The sequence below is a fragment of the Hippopotamus amphibius genome, chromosome 2, assembly GCF_030028045.1.
Source record: "Hippopotamus amphibius kiboko isolate mHipAmp2 chromosome 2, mHipAmp2.hap2, whole genome shotgun sequence".
Classification (NCBI taxonomy): Eukaryota; Metazoa; Chordata; class Mammalia; order Artiodactyla; family Hippopotamidae; genus Hippopotamus; species Hippopotamus amphibius.
Window position 1 is genome coordinate 214,839,608 of NC_080187.1, and position 19,492 is coordinate 214,859,099.

Here is a 19,492-nt window from a genome sequence, read left to right on the forward strand (position 1 = left end):
CCACAGTAAGTTGATATATTTTGACTTAAAGGCCTGTTTTTAGATCTTTTGGTTAATGTGATCTCTTTTCTCAAAATTTTATCACTTGTGGGTAAGCAATTTCTGAACCATCAAATGATGACAAAGGACCATACTGACCTGACCCTGTAGAGGCCACAACAAGACGCAAATCAACACCACAGCAGTCAGTCACTCTCTGTCTCTGAGGCTCTGTTTAGCTATCACACATCAGTCAACTACTCCTGTAGCAGCCAAGGCAGAAGAACCCACAGAATTCTCCAAACCATCCCTTCCCAGAGAATCCTGAACTGAGTCTATAGTTTGATCTCCATCTGATCACCCTGAAAGGGTGGACCAGGTGACTGGTAGGCCAAACGGAACCTCCAACATAGTCTGAGTAAACATATTTCCTTCTATGAGACTGAGTGCCTCAATTATTGAAAATACTCAAGTAGAGGGATTTCCCTGGTGGTGCAGTGGTTAAGAATCTGCCTGCCGACACAGGGGGCACGGGTTTGATCCCTGGTCTGGGAAGATCCCACAAGCGGTGGAGCAACTACTGAGCCTGAGTTCTAGAGCCCGCGAGCCACAACTACTGAGCCCACGTGCCACAACTACTGAAGCCTGTGCACCTAGAGCCCATGCTCCACAACGAGAGATGCCACCTGCAATGAGAAGCCCGTGCACTGCAACGAAGAGTAACCCCTGCTTGCCACAACTAGAGACAGCCCGTGTGCAGCAATGAAGGCCCAATGCCAAAAATAAATAAAAAATAAATCTTAAAAAAAAAAAGGAAACACTCAAGTAGCAGTTAGGATGTTCACGAGCAAATCCCCTCGCACATATTGCCCCAACTACACTGCTCTAACCTTTCTCACAGCAACTCCCTCTACCCAGTGGACTGTGAGTCAGGAGACCTAGGATCTAGCTGCAATTCTGTCATTAATATGTTCTATAACCTTATACCTCATTCAACTTCCCAATTTCCTTGTATGTAAAATGCTCGCTGTGGTACCCCCAGCAGGGTTCTTAGTACATAGCAGTCAGGCAATAAATATTTGTTTAACGAATCAATCGACATGAGCAAGATCAATTACAATAATTATTCTGAAAGATGTGTACTATGCAAATAAAACTTATGTCTAAGTCTTCCTAATGCCAAATACTGGTATGGAAAAGGGCTATGCTGGCAGTAAAGATGTGATTCAGGCCTCTGAAAAAAATCAGGCTGACCAAACTTATGAAGGGAAGAAGAGTGGACTGAAGTCACCATAAACAGTTGAGATTACGAACCACTGAGAAGCCTGTCAAAGTTTGGGTTAAGTTCTAGTTCCAATAATTTGATAAAAACATTTGGTGAGAGCACACTGTGTGCCACAGCTAGGTATCAGGAACATAGTACATAACCAAGACATGCTACTCAAAAACGAAGGAGAGATATATAGGCAAATGACTAAAATACAATATGATGAGAATTATAATAGAAGCTTATATAAAGTGCTATAGAAATATGGATGAGAAAACAGAGTTGCATTAAGAATGGGAGAGCAAGCACAAAAACACAAGGTCAGAATAACACTATTACCTATATATGCAGGCAAGGGAAGAATTAGAGAAAAAGTCCAGTTTGCAGGATTATCAATGTATTTGCTCAATAATAAATCAATACAATTAAATCAATATTAGGAAACAGGTCTCTGACCCAGTGGTCTCTCTCCAGTGGTTGTGTGGATACCCAGGAGTGCAAAGGACGATCCACTGGGATGCATGGAGAAGATACTGAATATTTTATTTACTTTTTCTTTTAACTAAAAACAGGAAGAAATTAAGCCTTATGAACTTAATGTACAGATGCAGATTGGCACCCTTAAGAGGTTTCCTGCCACCCAATCACTGCCAGTATTTGAGCTATCTGAGGAATGAGTGATGTTCCACAACAAGAAGTGCGTCCATCCAAGTGGATTTACACCAAAAATTTTAAATTATGGTAAAATATACATAACAGACAATTTACCATTTAAACCATTTTTAAATGTACAGTTCAATGGCATTAAGTACATTCACATTATTGTGCAACTATATACATTTTTAACTACTAACGCATACAAAAATGAGTAAGTGGCTTTAAAAGATGCCTATAAAAAAGCTATGTATTAAAGATAATAATAACAATGCAATCACAAGTGAACAAGAGAGTGGCAGAGATAACACTTCCTCTATTCCTCTTACAGACTTCTTTAACCAGAATGTTTTTAAAAATTAATCTACAGATCTAAGAAGATAGCCTCCCAAATTAAAAAGTAATCAAGGTTATTCCAAACATGAATCCATATGGACTACCACCGATTAACTTCACCCTAAGTTTATACTCTACATCATAGTCCTGGGGCCAAATCCAGCCCAAACACTGCCTGTTTCTGTAAATAAAGTTTTACTGGAACACAGTCACATTCATTTGTCTACATATTGTCTAAGGCTGCTTTTGTGCTATAAAGACAAAATTAAATGTTTGAGACAGAGACCTTATAGCCTGCAAAGCCTAAAATATTTAATATCTGATCCTTTACAGAAAAAGTTTGCTTACCCTGCTCTACGTCACGCCTCTCAGAGGTGTTCTCTTCAGCTATGACTGCCATTAAAAAAAAAAAAAAAATTTTTTTTTTAATTAACTGAATCTAACAGAATTCTCTGAATCTCTGTTTTATTCAAGGTATTAAGTGTGTCACTTGTCATTCAGACCTGTCAGTCAACACTATGCCTGGTCCACCATAAGTATACAAAAATCTCTGGTGAGTTAAGAAATCAAAAGAGCCACATCAAAAACAAAACACACCCCCCAAACAAACAACAAAGGATTCTAAAGAGGTTATAAAAGAAAAGACAACTTGAGACTAACTGTGAGAAAGAAAGGGAGCTACCAAAAACTATGCCAAGTGTGTCGCGTGACTGAAAAGGACAGGAAGATGAAGTTGTCAGCAATAACACAAGAAGGAGTATGAGGCGAGGGCTTCAGGAGAAAGGAGTCCAGTCACGTCCAGCATGAACTACCCTGGACCCCTCACAGTGACAGATCAAGACAAGCAGTTAATCAATGGTAGAGAATACAGCGCAAAAGAAGCAACATGGGAAGTCATTTGTGTCTTGGCCACAGACTCTACAAACATAACTTACAAACCCAAAGTCCTGACTTTAGAAAGTATCAGGTATTTTCTCATGCTCCCTCTGAATACAGACTTTCCATTCATTCACTGGACAAAGATACACTAAGGATCAGCTATGTTCCAAATACCGTGAGGAAAGCAGACAGTGAAAAAAATTTCCAAGAGGAAATACCGACATCACAGGTCAGCAAGACAAAGATAAGAGAATGTAAAGTAAATGAAAGGCAGGCTAACATGCTCAGTTGTCTCTTATTCTTCCCTTTCCTCGTACTTTAAAACAAATATTGGGGGGCTTCCTAGGTGGCGCAGTGGTTAAGAATCCGCCTGCCAATGCAGAGGTCATGGGTTCAATCCCAGCTCCAGGAAGATCCCACATGCCACGGAGCAACTAAGCCCGTGTGCCAAAAAATAAAAAAAAAAAATAAATAAATAAATAAATTAAAAAAAAAAAAAAAAAAAAAACAAATATTGGAAGTCCTGGGTGAATAGGCTGTCTCAATACTTGGCTTTACTCAGCCCAAAGGGCCTGGCTCTGTATTAAACTGGCCTTTGGCCACTGGGAGAGAAAAGCACTTCCCTTGGAACAGATAAACAGTGCTTCCCAGATTTCTTTACCTTTCAGTTACAAGGGCCAAGTGTGTGTTAATACTAGAGGCTGGCCTCCTTCCTGTGCCATTTTGCTGCCAGCCTTTGGCACAGAGGCCCTTTGGCCAGGATGACTGATAACAAACCCATTGTTGTGTAACACTCAGTGCCACTTATTTATTGGGTTTTGTCACACACACATTGTAAAGGGGAACTCTGTCCTGCACTTAGCACGCTAAAGGGCACCCGAAGGTCAAATTACAAATGTTTTAGTACCAGACTCAATGGGCTTTGTGAGAAGGTTCCCAAGAGTATCTGGTACCCTCTTTTCAACTCCCAAATTCTAGGCCCTGGTAATCAGTTAACTTCTTGGGCTCCAGCAGCAGCACCAGGGTTTTCAAGTCTGTCGGTTATATGAACCACATCCAAGGAGGTTAAGAAGTCACATTAGGGCACTTCCTAGGTGGCGCAGTGGTTAAGAATCTGCCTGCCAATGCAGGGGACACAGGTTCGATCCCTGCCCCAGGAAGATACCATATGCTGTAGAGCAATTAAGACTGTGCACTACAACTACGGAGCCTGTGCTCTGGAGCCCATGCTCCACAACAAGAGAAGCCACCACAATGAGGAGCCTGTGCACCACAATGAAGAGTAGCCCCCACTTGCCACAACTGGAGAAAGCCCATGTGCAGCAACAAAGACCCAATACAGCCAATAAATAAATAAATTTATTTAAAAAAAAAAAGTCATATTAGGACCTCAGAAGGACCATGAAAACTTAGCAAAAAATAACTGTAGGACCTTAGATGGCGGGATCACTGTTACACTAAACAGACCATATAACAGGCCTCAAGATGTTTCCCTCTGCTCCCTGGGACTGATGTTCCATTCATCTATCGATACTTGACAAATATTCTGAGTGGTCAGTTCAATGACCAAGGTCATAGAAACTATTCTTTATAACCACACTCCCACCCCCCAACTTAAAAGAAGAGATTAAAATCTGCTTGCACTAAATCTCTCATCAATGTTGAACTAGGTAACTAGAAACAACAAATCCCTCAACAACTCATTACTAACCCTGAAAGAACAATCAAAAGCCAGAATCAATGAGATATTATATTCTTCTGGCTTTATCAATCTACTAGTCTCAACATCAACGTACATATTTCAGAGGAAATGTGATTTGCAGATCTCTAATGAGAAAAATACTTAATCTCCATTTCTCTCTCGTCAATGGAAAAAAAATTAATAACCTATTGACACATTACAACTGTGGTGGGAAGAAACCAACCTATTTCCTTGGAACCCTTAAAATGCTACATAAATGCGAAGTCAGTCAGTCTCCAGCAGACCTTTCTACTTATCTTACAGGGTTCACTGATCAGATAAATAAATGTAACTCTGCTTTCTATCACAAACCTATTCTGAGCCATATCTCATCATCAAATTCCCAGGCCACGGACATTTTCCACATAAATCTGGATTCAAAAGAAATTCTCAGAAACAGAATCCAACATTTTACTGCCTGTGATCTCTTTACCTTATTTACATGCAGTTAATAATCTAGGAAAGAGGAATGGATTAAACAGCAAAAGCAGAAAAAGCATCAAATTTTGAGAGTGACCCCACTTTTTACTATATCAGAGTGACTTGTTAAAGATCAAATACATTACTTGTTTTGAAGTTAACTGTACTCTTTCAAGAAAGTTGCTACAATTGTTAGTAACGGGAAAAAAAGAAAAACAAACTGATAGTCTCACTATAACATTCAGCAATCACACTCCTAGGTGTTTACCCAACTCATCTAAAAAACCTATGTCCACATAAAGCCTGCACACAAACACTTACAGCAACTTTATTCATAATCTTCCAAAGCGGGAGGCAACCAAGATGCCCCTCAACAGGTAAGCAGACAAACCAACTTTGATATATCCATTCAACTGAATATTACTCAGCAATGAAAAGAAATGAGCTATCAAGCCACAAAAAGACTTGGATCAACCTTAAATACATATTATTAAGTGAAAGAAGATACTACGAAAAGGCTACATACTGTGTGATTTTAATTATGTGATATTTTGGAAATGGCAAAACTAGAGGTAGATGGTAAAAGATCAGTAGTTTTTGGGGGGTAGGGGATGGTGGGCAGTCACGGAGGGAAATAGAGAAGGACTGAATAGGTGAAACACAGGGGATTCTGCACAGTAGTGTAATGACAGATACAAGACACTGTATTTGTTAAAACCCACAGAAGTTTAGAGCACAAAGAGTAAGGTTTAATGTATGCAAAAAAAAAAAAAAAATCACTGAAGAGGTTGGAGGATCCCAGGATGGAATGCAGACTGTAAGGAAACAATCTGTTACAAATATATGAAACAGGGACTTCCTTGGTGGCACAGTGGTTAAGAATCTGCCTGCAGATGCAGGGGACATGGGTTCAATCCCTGGTCTGAGATCCCACATGCCCCAGAGCAACTAAGCGTGGGTGCCACAACTACTGAAGCTGCGTGCTGCAACTAGTGAAGCCCACGTGCCTAGAGCCCATGCACCACAATGAAAAGTAGCCCCCGCTCACCACAACTAGAGAAAAAGCCTGCATGCAGCAACAGACCCAATATAGCCAATATATATATATCCAAATATATATATATATGAAACATTTTATATATATATATATATAAAAGCAAGTCAATGAAGGGGGTGGGAATATGGGTTAGGGTTAGTAATTCTGATACTGTATACTGGAATTGAATAATTTAAGTCAACGGATGGCAGACAGTATGGGTTTCTCACTGTTGGAGGGAGAGAGAACAGATAAGAAAAGGAAGAGGCTAGGATGATCTATGTGATAATGGATTAGACTTGGACACATCAGGATGAATTCATATTTAGCTTAATAGAGTACTGAAGGTTACATATACAAGTATTTACAGATATGTGTATATACACTGGTTAAGTATACACATATATGTGTATATTTTTCTGCTATGTCAGCTGAAAGGGCAACACCCAGTAGCAATGAGCATACCTAGTGCCTAGACTGTGGTTTGTAATACCATTCTCCAATAAAAGGGAACAGGGCTCCTTAGAGACATGGCTGATTCTAGGGCTGGGGCAGGAAATACAGAAGATAAACTTGGAGCATCTTGTAGTGCCAGGAAGTACGGAAGTACTGGGGGGGCGGGGGGAACCCCACCAACAATGACGGGGGAGCATGTCAAAGGCACACAGTAGCCAACTGAAAGAGCTCTCAGTGGCCAAAGCTGAAACAATCTGAGTACCAAAATAAAGTGGTGTTGAATTATGTATAAAAGTATAAAATAAATACTTACATAAGTCCATACGGATAAAAATAAATGACTGAATAAACAAATGAGAAAGAAGAGACAAATCTCTGGTGCAGAAAAATCCCAAATGACTTCTGTAGACACTGTGCATAACTCTCCACTCCGCAGGCACAGGCTGAAGAGTGACTCCAGAGGGGACACCTGACACACACTACCTCAGCCAGGCAGTCAAGGTCACCCTCAAAAGTCAGAAAGCATATTGACAGTATATACTCTTTTTCTTTTTAAATAAATTTATTTATTTATTTATTTATTTTATTGGCTGTGTTTGGTCTTTTTTGTTGTTGCAGTGAGTGGGGGCTACTCTTCGTTGTGGTGTGCGGGCTCCTCATTGCTGTGGCTTCTCTTGTGGCAGAGCACAGGCTCTAGGCATGTGGGCTTCAGTAGTTGCGGCACATGGGCTCAACAGTTGTGGCTCACGGGCTCTAAAGCGCAGGCTCAATAGTTGTGGCACATGGGCTTAGTTGCTCCGTGGCATGTGGGATCTTCCTGGAGCAGGGATCGAACCCGTGTCCCCTGCGTTGGCAGGCAGATTCTCAACCACTGCGCCACCTAGGAAGCCCCGACAGCATACACTCTTGATACAATGTGATGAAAATGACACTTTGTGGTCTTCCTCCCAAAAACACATAACCCGAGTCTAATCATGAGAAAACCATCAAATACCAATTGAGGAATATTCTACAAAATATCTGACCAGTACTCATCAAAACTGTCTAGATCATCAAAAACAATGAAAGTCTGAGAAACTGTCAGTCAAGACAAGACATGACTACTAAATTTAACATGGTATACTAGATGTGGGCCTGTAACGAGGACATTAGGTAAAGACTATGGCAATCCGAATAAATTATAGACTTTGGTTAATGTATCAACATTGGTTCATTAAATGTAACAAAGGTACCATGGTGATGTAAAATGTTAATGGGAAAATATGTAGGAAAAATAATTTACAAATTGCTAATGAAGAACATCTACAAGTGCATGAGAGATTATAAACTGCTTGAACATTTTAACTTTTAACAAGCCAATTTTCTGTAAAGAAAAAAGGTTGGTTTTTTTGTTCTGTTTTTTTAAAAAGAGAATAAAGCAAAATAGAGAAGGTTAAAGTCTAAATAGAAAAAGTCATTTTCCATCCAAGCATTCTACAGTTTTTCAAAGGATACAGAAGAACTAACAATTCAATTTCAGTCTCAGGTCTTCAATCATTGTCAATTCAGATAGTTATTTAAGAAGCACTGAAGGATGGGGAGGGTGGGGGGGACTCGAGGGAGGGTGGGGGGGAGTCAAGAGAGGGAGGGAATACGGGGATATGTGTATAAAAACAGATGATTGAACTTGGTGTACCCCCCAAAAAATAATAAATAAAAAAAAAAAAAAAGAAGAAGCACTGAAGGAAAGTGCCTTGAAATACCTTTTTAAAAAAAAAAAATTCAAAATTTCAATAGTTTACTCACAGAATCAGGCATTTTCAAAACTTAAAAATGCTGGCTTCTGAACGGCCACACATATTCTAGTGAACCTATTATAACTCACTATTATAGCATTATTCTAGTAAATATATTAAAGAACATACCTGATTCCAGTGAATTAACTACAGTTCTATAATGAGCAAATGGCATTCAACAATTTGTTGGTACCAAACAAAATCGGGCATTAACACACACCAGTGGACGCCCTCCTCAATGTGCCAGCAGGGGCAGTGAACACAGCAAATTTCAAACTGTCAGTCTGTCAGAAACTGCAAGATCAAGGAGCTGTCTAGGCCCGTCCCTTCCTCTCCTCTGAGGATGGGAGTCAGATCACAAAAAGAAAACCTATTCAAGAATCCCCTAGAACAGCCTGAGTGCAGGTTCAACTCAGACATCACTACCACCACCAGTTACCATATTAAAAACAAGATCACTTTTATCTATGTGAACTCTAGGTAGATCACTGACTGACTTTTTTTTGAAGGAAGGGAAGTGGTAGGAGAGGGCAAGGAGCTGGTGTGAGCTCTAACAGCTTATTTCCTTTCCCTTTAATATCTTGAGGAAATAACTCCGAAATAAAAGAGCCGTGCTATATTTTTGCAGAGCTCTGCAGCATCCTTTTTTATTAGGGAAATAAAGGACTTATTTAAAGAACAGCAGTGGATAAGTGTACATGAAAGATCGGGGTAAGAAAAAATACTAACTTGATCCAACTTACAAGAGTTGTGCCGACGACGGAAACTTTTGGACTGACTCAAGGATTCCACGTGCCTGTCCACATAGCTCTTTGAACACTGCTGCTGTTGAGGAGAGACAGCAACATCTTGACTCTTCACATCCGTCCTCTTAGGGATGTTCTGAGGGGCACTGCTGGAAGAGGCTGGCTTCTTGACCAACTTGCCTGTGCCATTCTGATTGATACCTACTTGGCACCCAACACCAGAGGGGCCTACTTCTGTCTGATGAAGGTCTCCAAAATGCTGGTTTTCTCCAGGACCTGGTATTTCCAGAATTTTTAATTCCGTAATGTCACCTGCCCTGAAATATATAAAAAATAGTCCAAGTTTCAAAACTATAATAGTGATAACAGTGATGAAGCTGGAGTCAACAGCAATCAGCTACACTGTTGCAGGGCTGCATTTCAATGAGCCATCAGAGGCAAAACCTAGAAAAGGTGGTGGAGCACTTACACAAGGCTCAGCCACTGATATTCAACTGACATGACACTGGTCTTTAAAGAGACCTATGTCAAGTGGGGGAGGGAAGGGATGGACTAGGAGTTTGCAGTTAGTAGGTGCAAACTATTACATACAGAATTGATGGACAAATAAGGTTCTACTGTATAGCACAGGGAACTATATTCAATGTCCTGAGATAAACCATAATGGAACAGAATATAAAAAAGAATGTGTGTGTGTGTGTGTGTGTGTGTGTATAACTGAGTCACTTTGCTGCACAGCAGAAATTAACACAACATTGTAAATCAACTATACGTCAATAAAAAAATAAAGAGACCTATTGTTAATCACAAAACTATCATGAAATCTTAGATTTCTAGAATGCTTAATGGCTTTTTTTCATTCATACACTCACCTGCTCATTCAATAGATACACACAGAGTCCTTACTATGTGGTAAGCCCTGTACTAGGAGTTGGGTATACAGAGATGAAAAGCAATACATGCCCACAAGGAACTCACAGTCTGGTCAGATGTAGAAAGTTCAAGTAGGCAATCAGAAGTGTTAAATGCTATGACAGAGGGTGTGTACTGGGGACTAGAGTGCCCCAAAGCAAAACACATGTTAGTCTAGCAGAGATGGATGAAGTACTTAAGCTAAGTCTGGTTGGGGAGGGAAAATAAAAGTTGGCCAAGCAGAGTACGGTAGGGAGAGGGGCATCTCAGACCAAGGCCTACTTAGAAAACGTAGGCCATTTGAGGAACTGCAAATATTACAGTGTTACTAAAGGGACAAATGCTTGTGGAGAGCCATCAGGAGGTAAGGCTGTGGAGGAAATGAGGCATCAGATCATAATCACACTGGGTGTTCCTGGTGGCTGTAGAGAAGGTGGAGAAACTAGAGGCAGGGGCACCAGTTAGGAGATGAGGCAAGAAATAAGAGGGGATGAACAGGGCAAGTGACAACGCAGAGAGAGGGGAGGATGGAACCAAGAAACATTTGGAATTCACAGAATTTGGTGACTAACTGAACATGAGGATCAAGAGAAAGAGGAATTTATTATGATTCCTAAGATTCCAACTTGGGTGAAAGGTGTCATTAGTCACCTTTGGAGGAATAAATCTGCAAGTAGCATAATGAGCTCAGCTTTGAACATCTTAAATTTAGGATGTCTTGTGGGATATCCACCTGGAAATGACTAGTGGATAATTAAAGTGTACGGAACTCAGATACTGGGTCTAAATTAAAGATCTAGGTCTCACTAATGTGTAAGGACGTAGACATGAGACTATTTAGAGAGAATACAGACTGAGAAAAGAACCAAAGATAGAACTTTGACTAACCCAATCTTAAAAAGTGAGAAGAAAAGGAATGTGGAGGAAAAAAAAAAAGGTCTATAAAGGTATGCAGGAATACATGGGAAGAAAACCCAAAGGGTGACAAAGAAACTAAAAGAAGTCACTCCAACAGTCAGGGAACATTTGAATAAGATTAGAATTGAGACACTCCACTGAATCTGGCAATCAGCTCATCTGTAACCTTGGCAAAAGCTAGTTCAGCAAGATGGTAAAGTTATAAAAAAGACAACGGTGGAGTAGGGAGGGATTAGAGGGACTAGGCCACAAAGGTTGAATGAAAGCAGACTATAGTTGACCCTTGAACAACACAGATTTGAAGTGTACAGGTCCACTTCTACATGCATTTTTTTCCCCCACTAAACACATACTACAGTACCACATGATCCATGGTTGGTTGAATCTTCAGAGACAGAACCATGGATACGGAGGGTCAACTGCAAAGTTATACACAGATTTTCAATAGCACAGGCAGTTGGTGTCCTAACCTCCTCATTGTTCAAGGGTCAACTGTATTTTGCTTTGAAAAGAATTGTGAGTATAAAGAGAAGGGAAATGATAGGGTGATACCTAGTGGCAAATGCAAGGTGTGTGGAGTAAGAACCGTTTTTACCATGGGGGAGGCCTGGGAATGTTAGAAAGTGAAGAGAAAAGAAACAGTATAAAGGCTGAAAGTGAAGACACAAAAGAAGAGGAGTAGGGTCTCAAAGGAGATAGAAAAGGATAGCACATAAAGCATATGTGATAAGGTTATCCCTGAACACAAAGGGTATTCCTTCCATGAAGACTGCAGAGAAGATAGCAATAAGAATGGATACGCCTACAGAAAAGGTTACATGTCAGTGTTGTTTAGGAAGTCAAGGAAGCTCTTGCCAGACAGTCCTTTTTTTTTTTTTTAACGTAAGAAAGGGAGGTTTCTGTCAAACTTGTGAAAAGAGGGATGTGAAGACAACATCTAAGTCTGAGATATGTTGGCAAACACTAAGAAAAATACATTCCTGTAGCTAAGGACTTTAGCTACTAGCTACAGTGTGCCTCTGGAGATAAATTATAATACAAATCTGGGGGGGGGGTATCAATAAAGACCTTAGATGTGAGAAAGCACAAATAATACAAAACTGAGAAAGGAAATCTGAAATCATACAAGAAATCAGAAAGATTATCCTGAATTCAACACATTTAAATATACTGCATGTTTCACAGAGGTAAAAAAAATTTTTCACAAACCCTGAATCGTTAGCTGAAAGCTAATTATAACACAATGTCTCTGCTGAAACAGCAGTAGAACTATAAGACTGCAAAATCTCACCCCTGACAAGACTCTATGCAAGAGAATATTGGCAATGAGACCTAGGTCAAGCTCCACAGATCACCAGACTGGATGTGGAAGAATCAGTTAGGATACTCACCTGAAGGTGACTTCTGGCACAAGGCACTTTACTCCATTGTGGAAAGGCCGGGTGAGAGAAATGGTCTGGCTGACCTGATCCACTGCTGACACTCTTCCCTGATAGACACCCAAGCTATCTCCACAGTTGATGGACACAATACTGCCCAGCCAATCTGTAGCCATGTTTCAGATGTGAGACCACTGTGGAGAGAAGGAACCATGCAGTGTACCTTGAGAAACAGACAAATCTTTAATTAAATTCAGTAAACATTATATTAGGTTCTGCATCAGATGTTACTTAATAATACATATTCTGTCACATCCTTAATTGAGGTAATAAAGCATAAAAATAAAGATTTTTTTTAAGTAGGAGTAAGCATATTAATGAATAAGGAACATTATTATATCTATATATAAAGATCTTATAACTGCTTTAAACCACATGTGCTGGATAAACATCTAGACATCAAGTCACACAAACTATCACCTGTTTATAACATATTTTAATATATCTGCCACCATCATGCTTTCAAAGAGAATGAGTAATTAAGAAATAATATATAGGGACTTCCCTGGTGGTCCAGTGGTTAAGAATCTACCTTCCAATGCAGGTGACGTGGATTTGATCCCTGGTTGAGGCACTAAGATTCCACATGCCGCAGGGCAACTAAGCCCATGCACTGCAACTACTGAGCACACAAGCCACAACCAGAGAGCCCACGTGCCAAAACCACAGAGCCCACACACCACAACGAAGAGCCCACACGCCGCAACGAAAGATCCCGTATGCCGCAATGAAGGTCTGCATGCCGCAACTAAGACCCAACACAGCCAAAAATAAAATAAATATTTTTTAAAAATCTATTAAAAATAATAAGTAATTATTATGAAAAGAAGAAATAACATATTTAAAAATGTTGGTAATGTTGAAGTAGCTCATATAAGACGTTACCTCTCGCTGATAATAATGAAAAATTATGGACAAAATTTTTTTTAAAAAGCTGACTGAAGGCATTATAGAATACTATACCTAACAACTACAGAATATACATTCTTTCTAAGTTCACCAACATATGCTGGGCCTTAAACTAGTATCAGTTCATTTCAAAGGACTGAAATCAGACAGAGTATTCTATATAAATGCCTATATTAGAAAAGAAGAAAGGTTTAAAACCAATGATTGAAGCTTCCATCTTAAGAAGCTAAGCAAAAAAGAGCAAATTAACCGAAAGTTATTAGAAAAGAAGCAAAGAGTAGCAATCAATGAAATAGGAAACAAGAAAAATACACAAAACCAAAAATCAATTATTTGAAAATATTAATGAAGCTAATAAATCCCTAACTAGAGTAACCAAGAAAGAGAGGACATACATTGTCAATATCAGGAACGAACAAGGGGACGTCACAGGCATTATGCCAGTAAATTCGACAGCTCAGATGAAACACAGAAATTCCTTGAAAAACAAAAGTTACCAAAAGTTATACAAGAGGAGGATAGACACAGAAATCAATGGAATAGAATAGAAAAGCTAGAAATAGACCCACATAAATATGCCTAAGTTGTTTTTTGACAAAGTGGAAAAGTAATTCAATGGAGGCAACACAGCTTTTAACAACAAACATTGATGGACAAAAACTACTAGAACTGATAAATTCAACAAGGTGGCAGGATACAAAGTTAACATACAGAAAATTGGCTGCATTTCTTTACCCTAACAATGAAATATCAGAAAGGGAATGTAAACAAACAATCCCCTTTAAAATCACATAAAAAATAAAATACTTAGGAATAAACTTCACCAAGGAGGTGAAAGACACATATGCTAAGAACTACAAAACATTAATAAAGGAAACTGAAGATGACTCAAAGAAATGGAAAGATATCCCATGCTCTTGGATTGGAAGAATTAATGTTGTTAAAATGACCATACTACCCAAAGCAATCTACTGATTTAACACCACCCCTATATCAAATTACCCATGACATTTCTCACAGAACAAATAATCCTAAAATTTATATGGAAACATGAAGACCCAGAATTGCCAAAGCAATTCTGAGGAAAAAGAACAAAGCAGGAGGTATAACCCTCCCAGACTTCAGATAATGTTACAAAGCTATAGTAATCAGAACAGTGTGGTACTGGCATAAAAACAGACATATGGATCAATGATACAGAACAGAGAGCCCAGAAATAAACCCACACACCTATGGTCAACTAATCTCCAACAAAGGAGGCAAGAATATACAATGGGGAAAAGACAGTCTCTTTGGCAAGTGGTGTTGGAAAAGTTGGGCAGCCACATGCAAATCAATGAAGTTAGAACACACCCTCACACCATACACAAAAATAAACTCAAAATGGCTTAAAGGCTTAAATATAAAACATGATACCATAAAACTCCTAGAAGAGAACACAGGCAGAACATTCTCTGACATAAATCATACCAATGTTTTCTTAGGTCAGTCTCCAAGGCAACAGAAATAAAAGCAAAAATAAACAAATGGGACCTAATCAAAATTATAAGCTTCTGCACAGAAAAGGAAATGAAGCAAAAACAAACAAAATGAAAAGACAACCTACAGACTGGGAGAAAATATTTGCAAATGATGTGACCAGTAAGGGCTTAATTTCCAAAGTATACAGACAGCTCATACAACTCAATAATAAAAAATCAAACCCAATCAAGAAATGGGCAGAAGACCTAAACAGACATTTCTCCAAAGAAGACACAGACATGGCCAACAGACACATGAAAAGATGCTTATCATCGTTAATTATTGAGAAATGCAAATCAAAACTACAATGAGGTACCACCTCACATCAGTCAGAATGGCCATCATTAAAAGGTCTACAAATAACAAATGCTAGAGGTGGTGTGGAGAAAAGGGAACCGTTTTATACCGTTGGTGGGAACGGGTGCAGCCACTACGGAAAACAGTATGGAGGTTCCTCAAAAAACTGAAAGTAGAGCTGCCATATGATCCAGCAATCCCACTCCTGGGCATGTATCTAGACAAAACTACAATTCGAAAAGATACATTCATCCCTACGTTCATAGCAGCACTATTTACAATAGCCAAGACATGGAAGCAACCTAAATGTCCACTGACAGATGAATGGATAAAGAAGTGGCATGTATTTACAATGGAATATTACTCAGCCATAAAAAAAATAAAATAATTCCATTTGCAGCTACATGGATGGACCTAGAGATTATCATACTAAGCAAAGTAAGTCAGAAAGAGAAAGATAAATACCATATGATATCGCTTATGTGTACAATCTAAAATATGACACACATGAATATACCTACAAAACAGAAACAGACTCACAGATATAGAAAACAGACTTGCAGTTGCCAAGGAGAAGGGGAGGTGGGGCAGGGAAGGATTGGGAGTTTGGGATTAGCAGCTGCAAACTACCATATATAAAATGGATAAACAACAAGGTCCTACTATATAGCACAGGGAACTATATTCAATATCCTGTGATAAACTGTAATGGAAAAAAAATGAGAAAGAATATATATATGTATAACTGAATCACTTTGCTGTACAGCAGAAATTAACACAACATTGTAAACCAACTATACATCAATAAAATTTTTTTAAAAGTTGAACAAAGACAAATTATATAAATAAAAAGTAATGAAAGGGTTGCAACAGGAATGTCAGATAAAAAATTAAGGCAAAAACAAAGAAAGTTAATCCATGCCTATACAGGGTACAACTCACTAATAATATATACTGCTATAATTCTCCATATAGGTAATTTTATCAATATATAATGTAGAATGTAAAACATATATAATATTCAAGAATAAATTTTTAAAAGTCAATAGAAGAGAACTGACAATCTTCTTTGATGAATCATAGCAAAACATAAATATTTTTTAAAATATAATATAAATACTTTAGCTTAATAACTATATCAGGCTTTGTATCCTCCAGTGAAAGAATACAAATATACCTTGCTTTTGTTGTTAAAACAAACAAGCAAACAGTGATAGAGCAAATGGATGTCCATCAGTAAAAAATGAAACTTGACCTAAGTCTCATAATTTACACAAGGGTGAGTCAAAAATTATCCTCTCTGGCTGTAGAATTTATTTTAATTAACTTTTAGAAAAAACAAATACACCATTTTTTGACATAATCTTTTTGCTTTTCAATTCACTTTGTCCTTCTGTCAAGAAGCTTTCAAAAAATGTTTTAGGCTGAGCTGCGAGCCACGAATGCACCACTGTCTTCACTTCTTCATCAGAAGTGAATCTTCATCCTTGTAGGGCTGCTTTCAGGGGACCAAACAGGTGAAAGTCCAATGGATCAAGATCAGGACTCTAGGGAGGATGCTTTAACACTTCAAAATGAAGTAATCCACAGCCGACTTGGGTTTCGAAAAATTTGTGCAAGATGGGTACCGAAACAACTCACGGAAGAGCACAAACAGAAGCATTTGGATATCTGCAAACAAAATTTGGACCGATACTCTAAGGAAGACGAAAGTTTCTTAAAGAGAATCATTACTGGTGACAAGAAAGATTCATCACTACCAGCCTAAGAGTAAACGGCAGGGTATGGAATGGAACCATCCTCAATCACCAACAAAGAAAAAGTTCAAAAGTCAACTATCAGCTGGAAAATTGAAGTTTACAGTTTTCTGGGATTCTCAAGGGCCAGTATTGGAACATTATCAGGAAAAAGGTTCAAAATCAACAGTGCTCGTTACAGTGAGAAACTTACTGAAGAGCTGAAGCCTAAACTTCAAATTAAATGCAGAGGACTGCTATCCAAGAACGTTGTGATCTTGCACGACAATGCACGTCTGCACACTTCTGCGCACACTGTCGACACTCTGCAAAAACTTCGTTTTGAAGTGTTAAAGCATCCTCCCTATAGTCCTGATCTTGCTCCACTGGACTTTCACCTGTTTGGTCCCCTGAAAGCAGCCCTACAAGGATGAAGATTCACTTCTGATGAAGAAGGGAAGACAGGGGTGCATTCGTGGCTTGCAGCTCAGACTAAAACATTTTTTTAATGAGGGAATACGAAAACTTGTTGACAGATAGACAACGTGTATTGGAAAGCAAGGAGATTATGTTGAAAAATGATTCATCTGTCTTTTCTAAAAGTTAATTAAACTCTACAGCCAGAGTGAGGATAATTTTTGGCTCACCCTCATATAAACATTTACTCAAAATGGGTCACGGACTTAGGAAAAACATAAGAGAAGCCTTCAGGATCTAGGGTGAGGCAAAGAGTTCTTAGACTTGACACCAAAAGCAAGATCCATTAAAAGAGAAACAGATCTGATGGACTTTTTGAAAATTAAAAACTTTTGTTCTACAAAAGGATCCTTGTTAGGAGGATAAAAAAGACAAGTTACAGACTGGGAGAAAATATCTGCAAACCACATGTCTGACAAAGACAAATGAGTGGTATCTACAATATGGAAAGAACTCTCAAAACTCAACGGTAAAAAATCATCATCATCATCATCATCCAACCCATAACGGGCAAGAGACACACAAAGACATTTCAACAAAGAAGATATACACACGGCAAATAAGTACATGGAAAGATGTTCAACATCATTAACCATTAGGGAAATATAAACTAAAGTCTCAATGAGATATCACTACATGCCCACTAGAAAGGCTAAAATAAAAAACAGTGACAACACCAAGTGCAAGCAAGGATGTGGAAAAACTAGATTACTCATACATTCATATATTGCTGACAGGACTACTAAATGGTACAGCCATCCTGGAAAACAATTAGGCAATTTACAAAAAATCTAAACATACAACTCCTACATGACCCAGCAATTGCACGACTGGTCATTTATCCCTGAGAAGGAAGACTTAAGTTCACACAAAAACCTGTACATGAATGTTCATATCAGGTTTACTCCTAATAGTCTCAAACTGGAACAGGCCAGATGACCTTCCATGTGTGAATGGTTAAACAAACTGTGGTATATTCACGCCATGGAGAAAAAGTGAAAAAGGCCAACCCCAAAAGACTACATTCTGTATGATTCCATTTGTGTAATATTATTGAAATGACAAACTAAAGAAATGGAGAAGAGATTAGTGGCTCCCAGGGGTGAGGGAAGGGGTGGAGGCAGGAGGAAAACAGGGATGGCTATAAATGAGCAACATGAGGGATCCTTATGGTAATGGAAACATGCTGTATCTTGACCATACCAATGTCAATATCCTGGTAGTGATATGGTACCATAATTTTGCAAGATATTACCAATGGGGAAAACCCAGTAGGATATATGGAATCTCTCTGTATTATTTCTTACAAGTGCATATGAATCTACAGTTATCTCAAATAAAAAGGTCAATTTTTTTTAAATCAATGTTTTCTACCACATTAACAAAGTGAATGGGAAATCATGTAAGATCATGTCAATAAATGCAGAAAGATAACCTGACAAAATTCAACATCCATCCATGATATAAAAAAGGGGCAGTGGCATCTACAGAACAATTATAGGTAATATCACATTAATGGTAAAACAATGAAATTTTCCCCCCAAGACTGGGACAAAGTAAGAATGTCCACCCTCACCACCTCTACTTCTTATTCAACACTATACTGTAGGTCCTAGCAAGTGCAATAAAAAAAAAAAAAAAAGCATAAATATTGGAAAGGAAGATGTAAAGTTATCTTTATTTGTAAACTATATTATTGACTGTGCATATAGAAAACCCTAAGGAATGTACTCCCCCTCACCAAAAAAAATCCTACTAGTATGACTTTTGCAAGATCACAGGACACATGCTCAACATAAAATAAACAACTGTATTTTATATAATAGCAACAAATGACTGAAAATGAAACTTCAAAATACTATTTATAATGGTATTAAAAAACACAAAATACTTAGGAATAAATCTGATGAAAATGTGCAGGACTTCTATGATTAAACACTGCAAAAGACTGCTGAGAAAAACTAAAACTAGATCTAAGATGTACCACATTCACA

At 38.5% G+C, this 19,492-nt stretch overlaps 1 protein-coding gene across 6 annotated transcripts in view; it reads right to left on the minus strand.

Annotated features, from left to right (window-relative positions):
* The window catches only part of EDC3 (enhancer of mRNA decapping 3), a 55,376-nt gene that overhangs the window by 21,719 nt on the left and 14,165 nt on the right, over positions 1-19,492 (minus strand). For 3 of the 6 annotated variants that reach the window (XM_057723329.1, XM_057723331.1, XM_057723332.1), the window contains 2 exons: positions 12,511-12,692; positions 9,287-9,606 (listed from right to left, as the gene is read on the minus strand). In XM_057723329.1, coding sequence (XP_057579312.1) covers positions 9,287-9,606; positions 12,511-12,674 — 484 coding nt within the window. In that variant the 5' untranslated portion in view covers positions 12,675-12,692. Of the gene's footprint in view, positions 1-9,286; positions 9,607-12,510; positions 12,722-19,492 lie in introns of all 6 variants that reach the window. The other 3 variants (XM_057723327.1, XM_057723328.1, XM_057723330.1) reach the window with 1 other exon arrangement.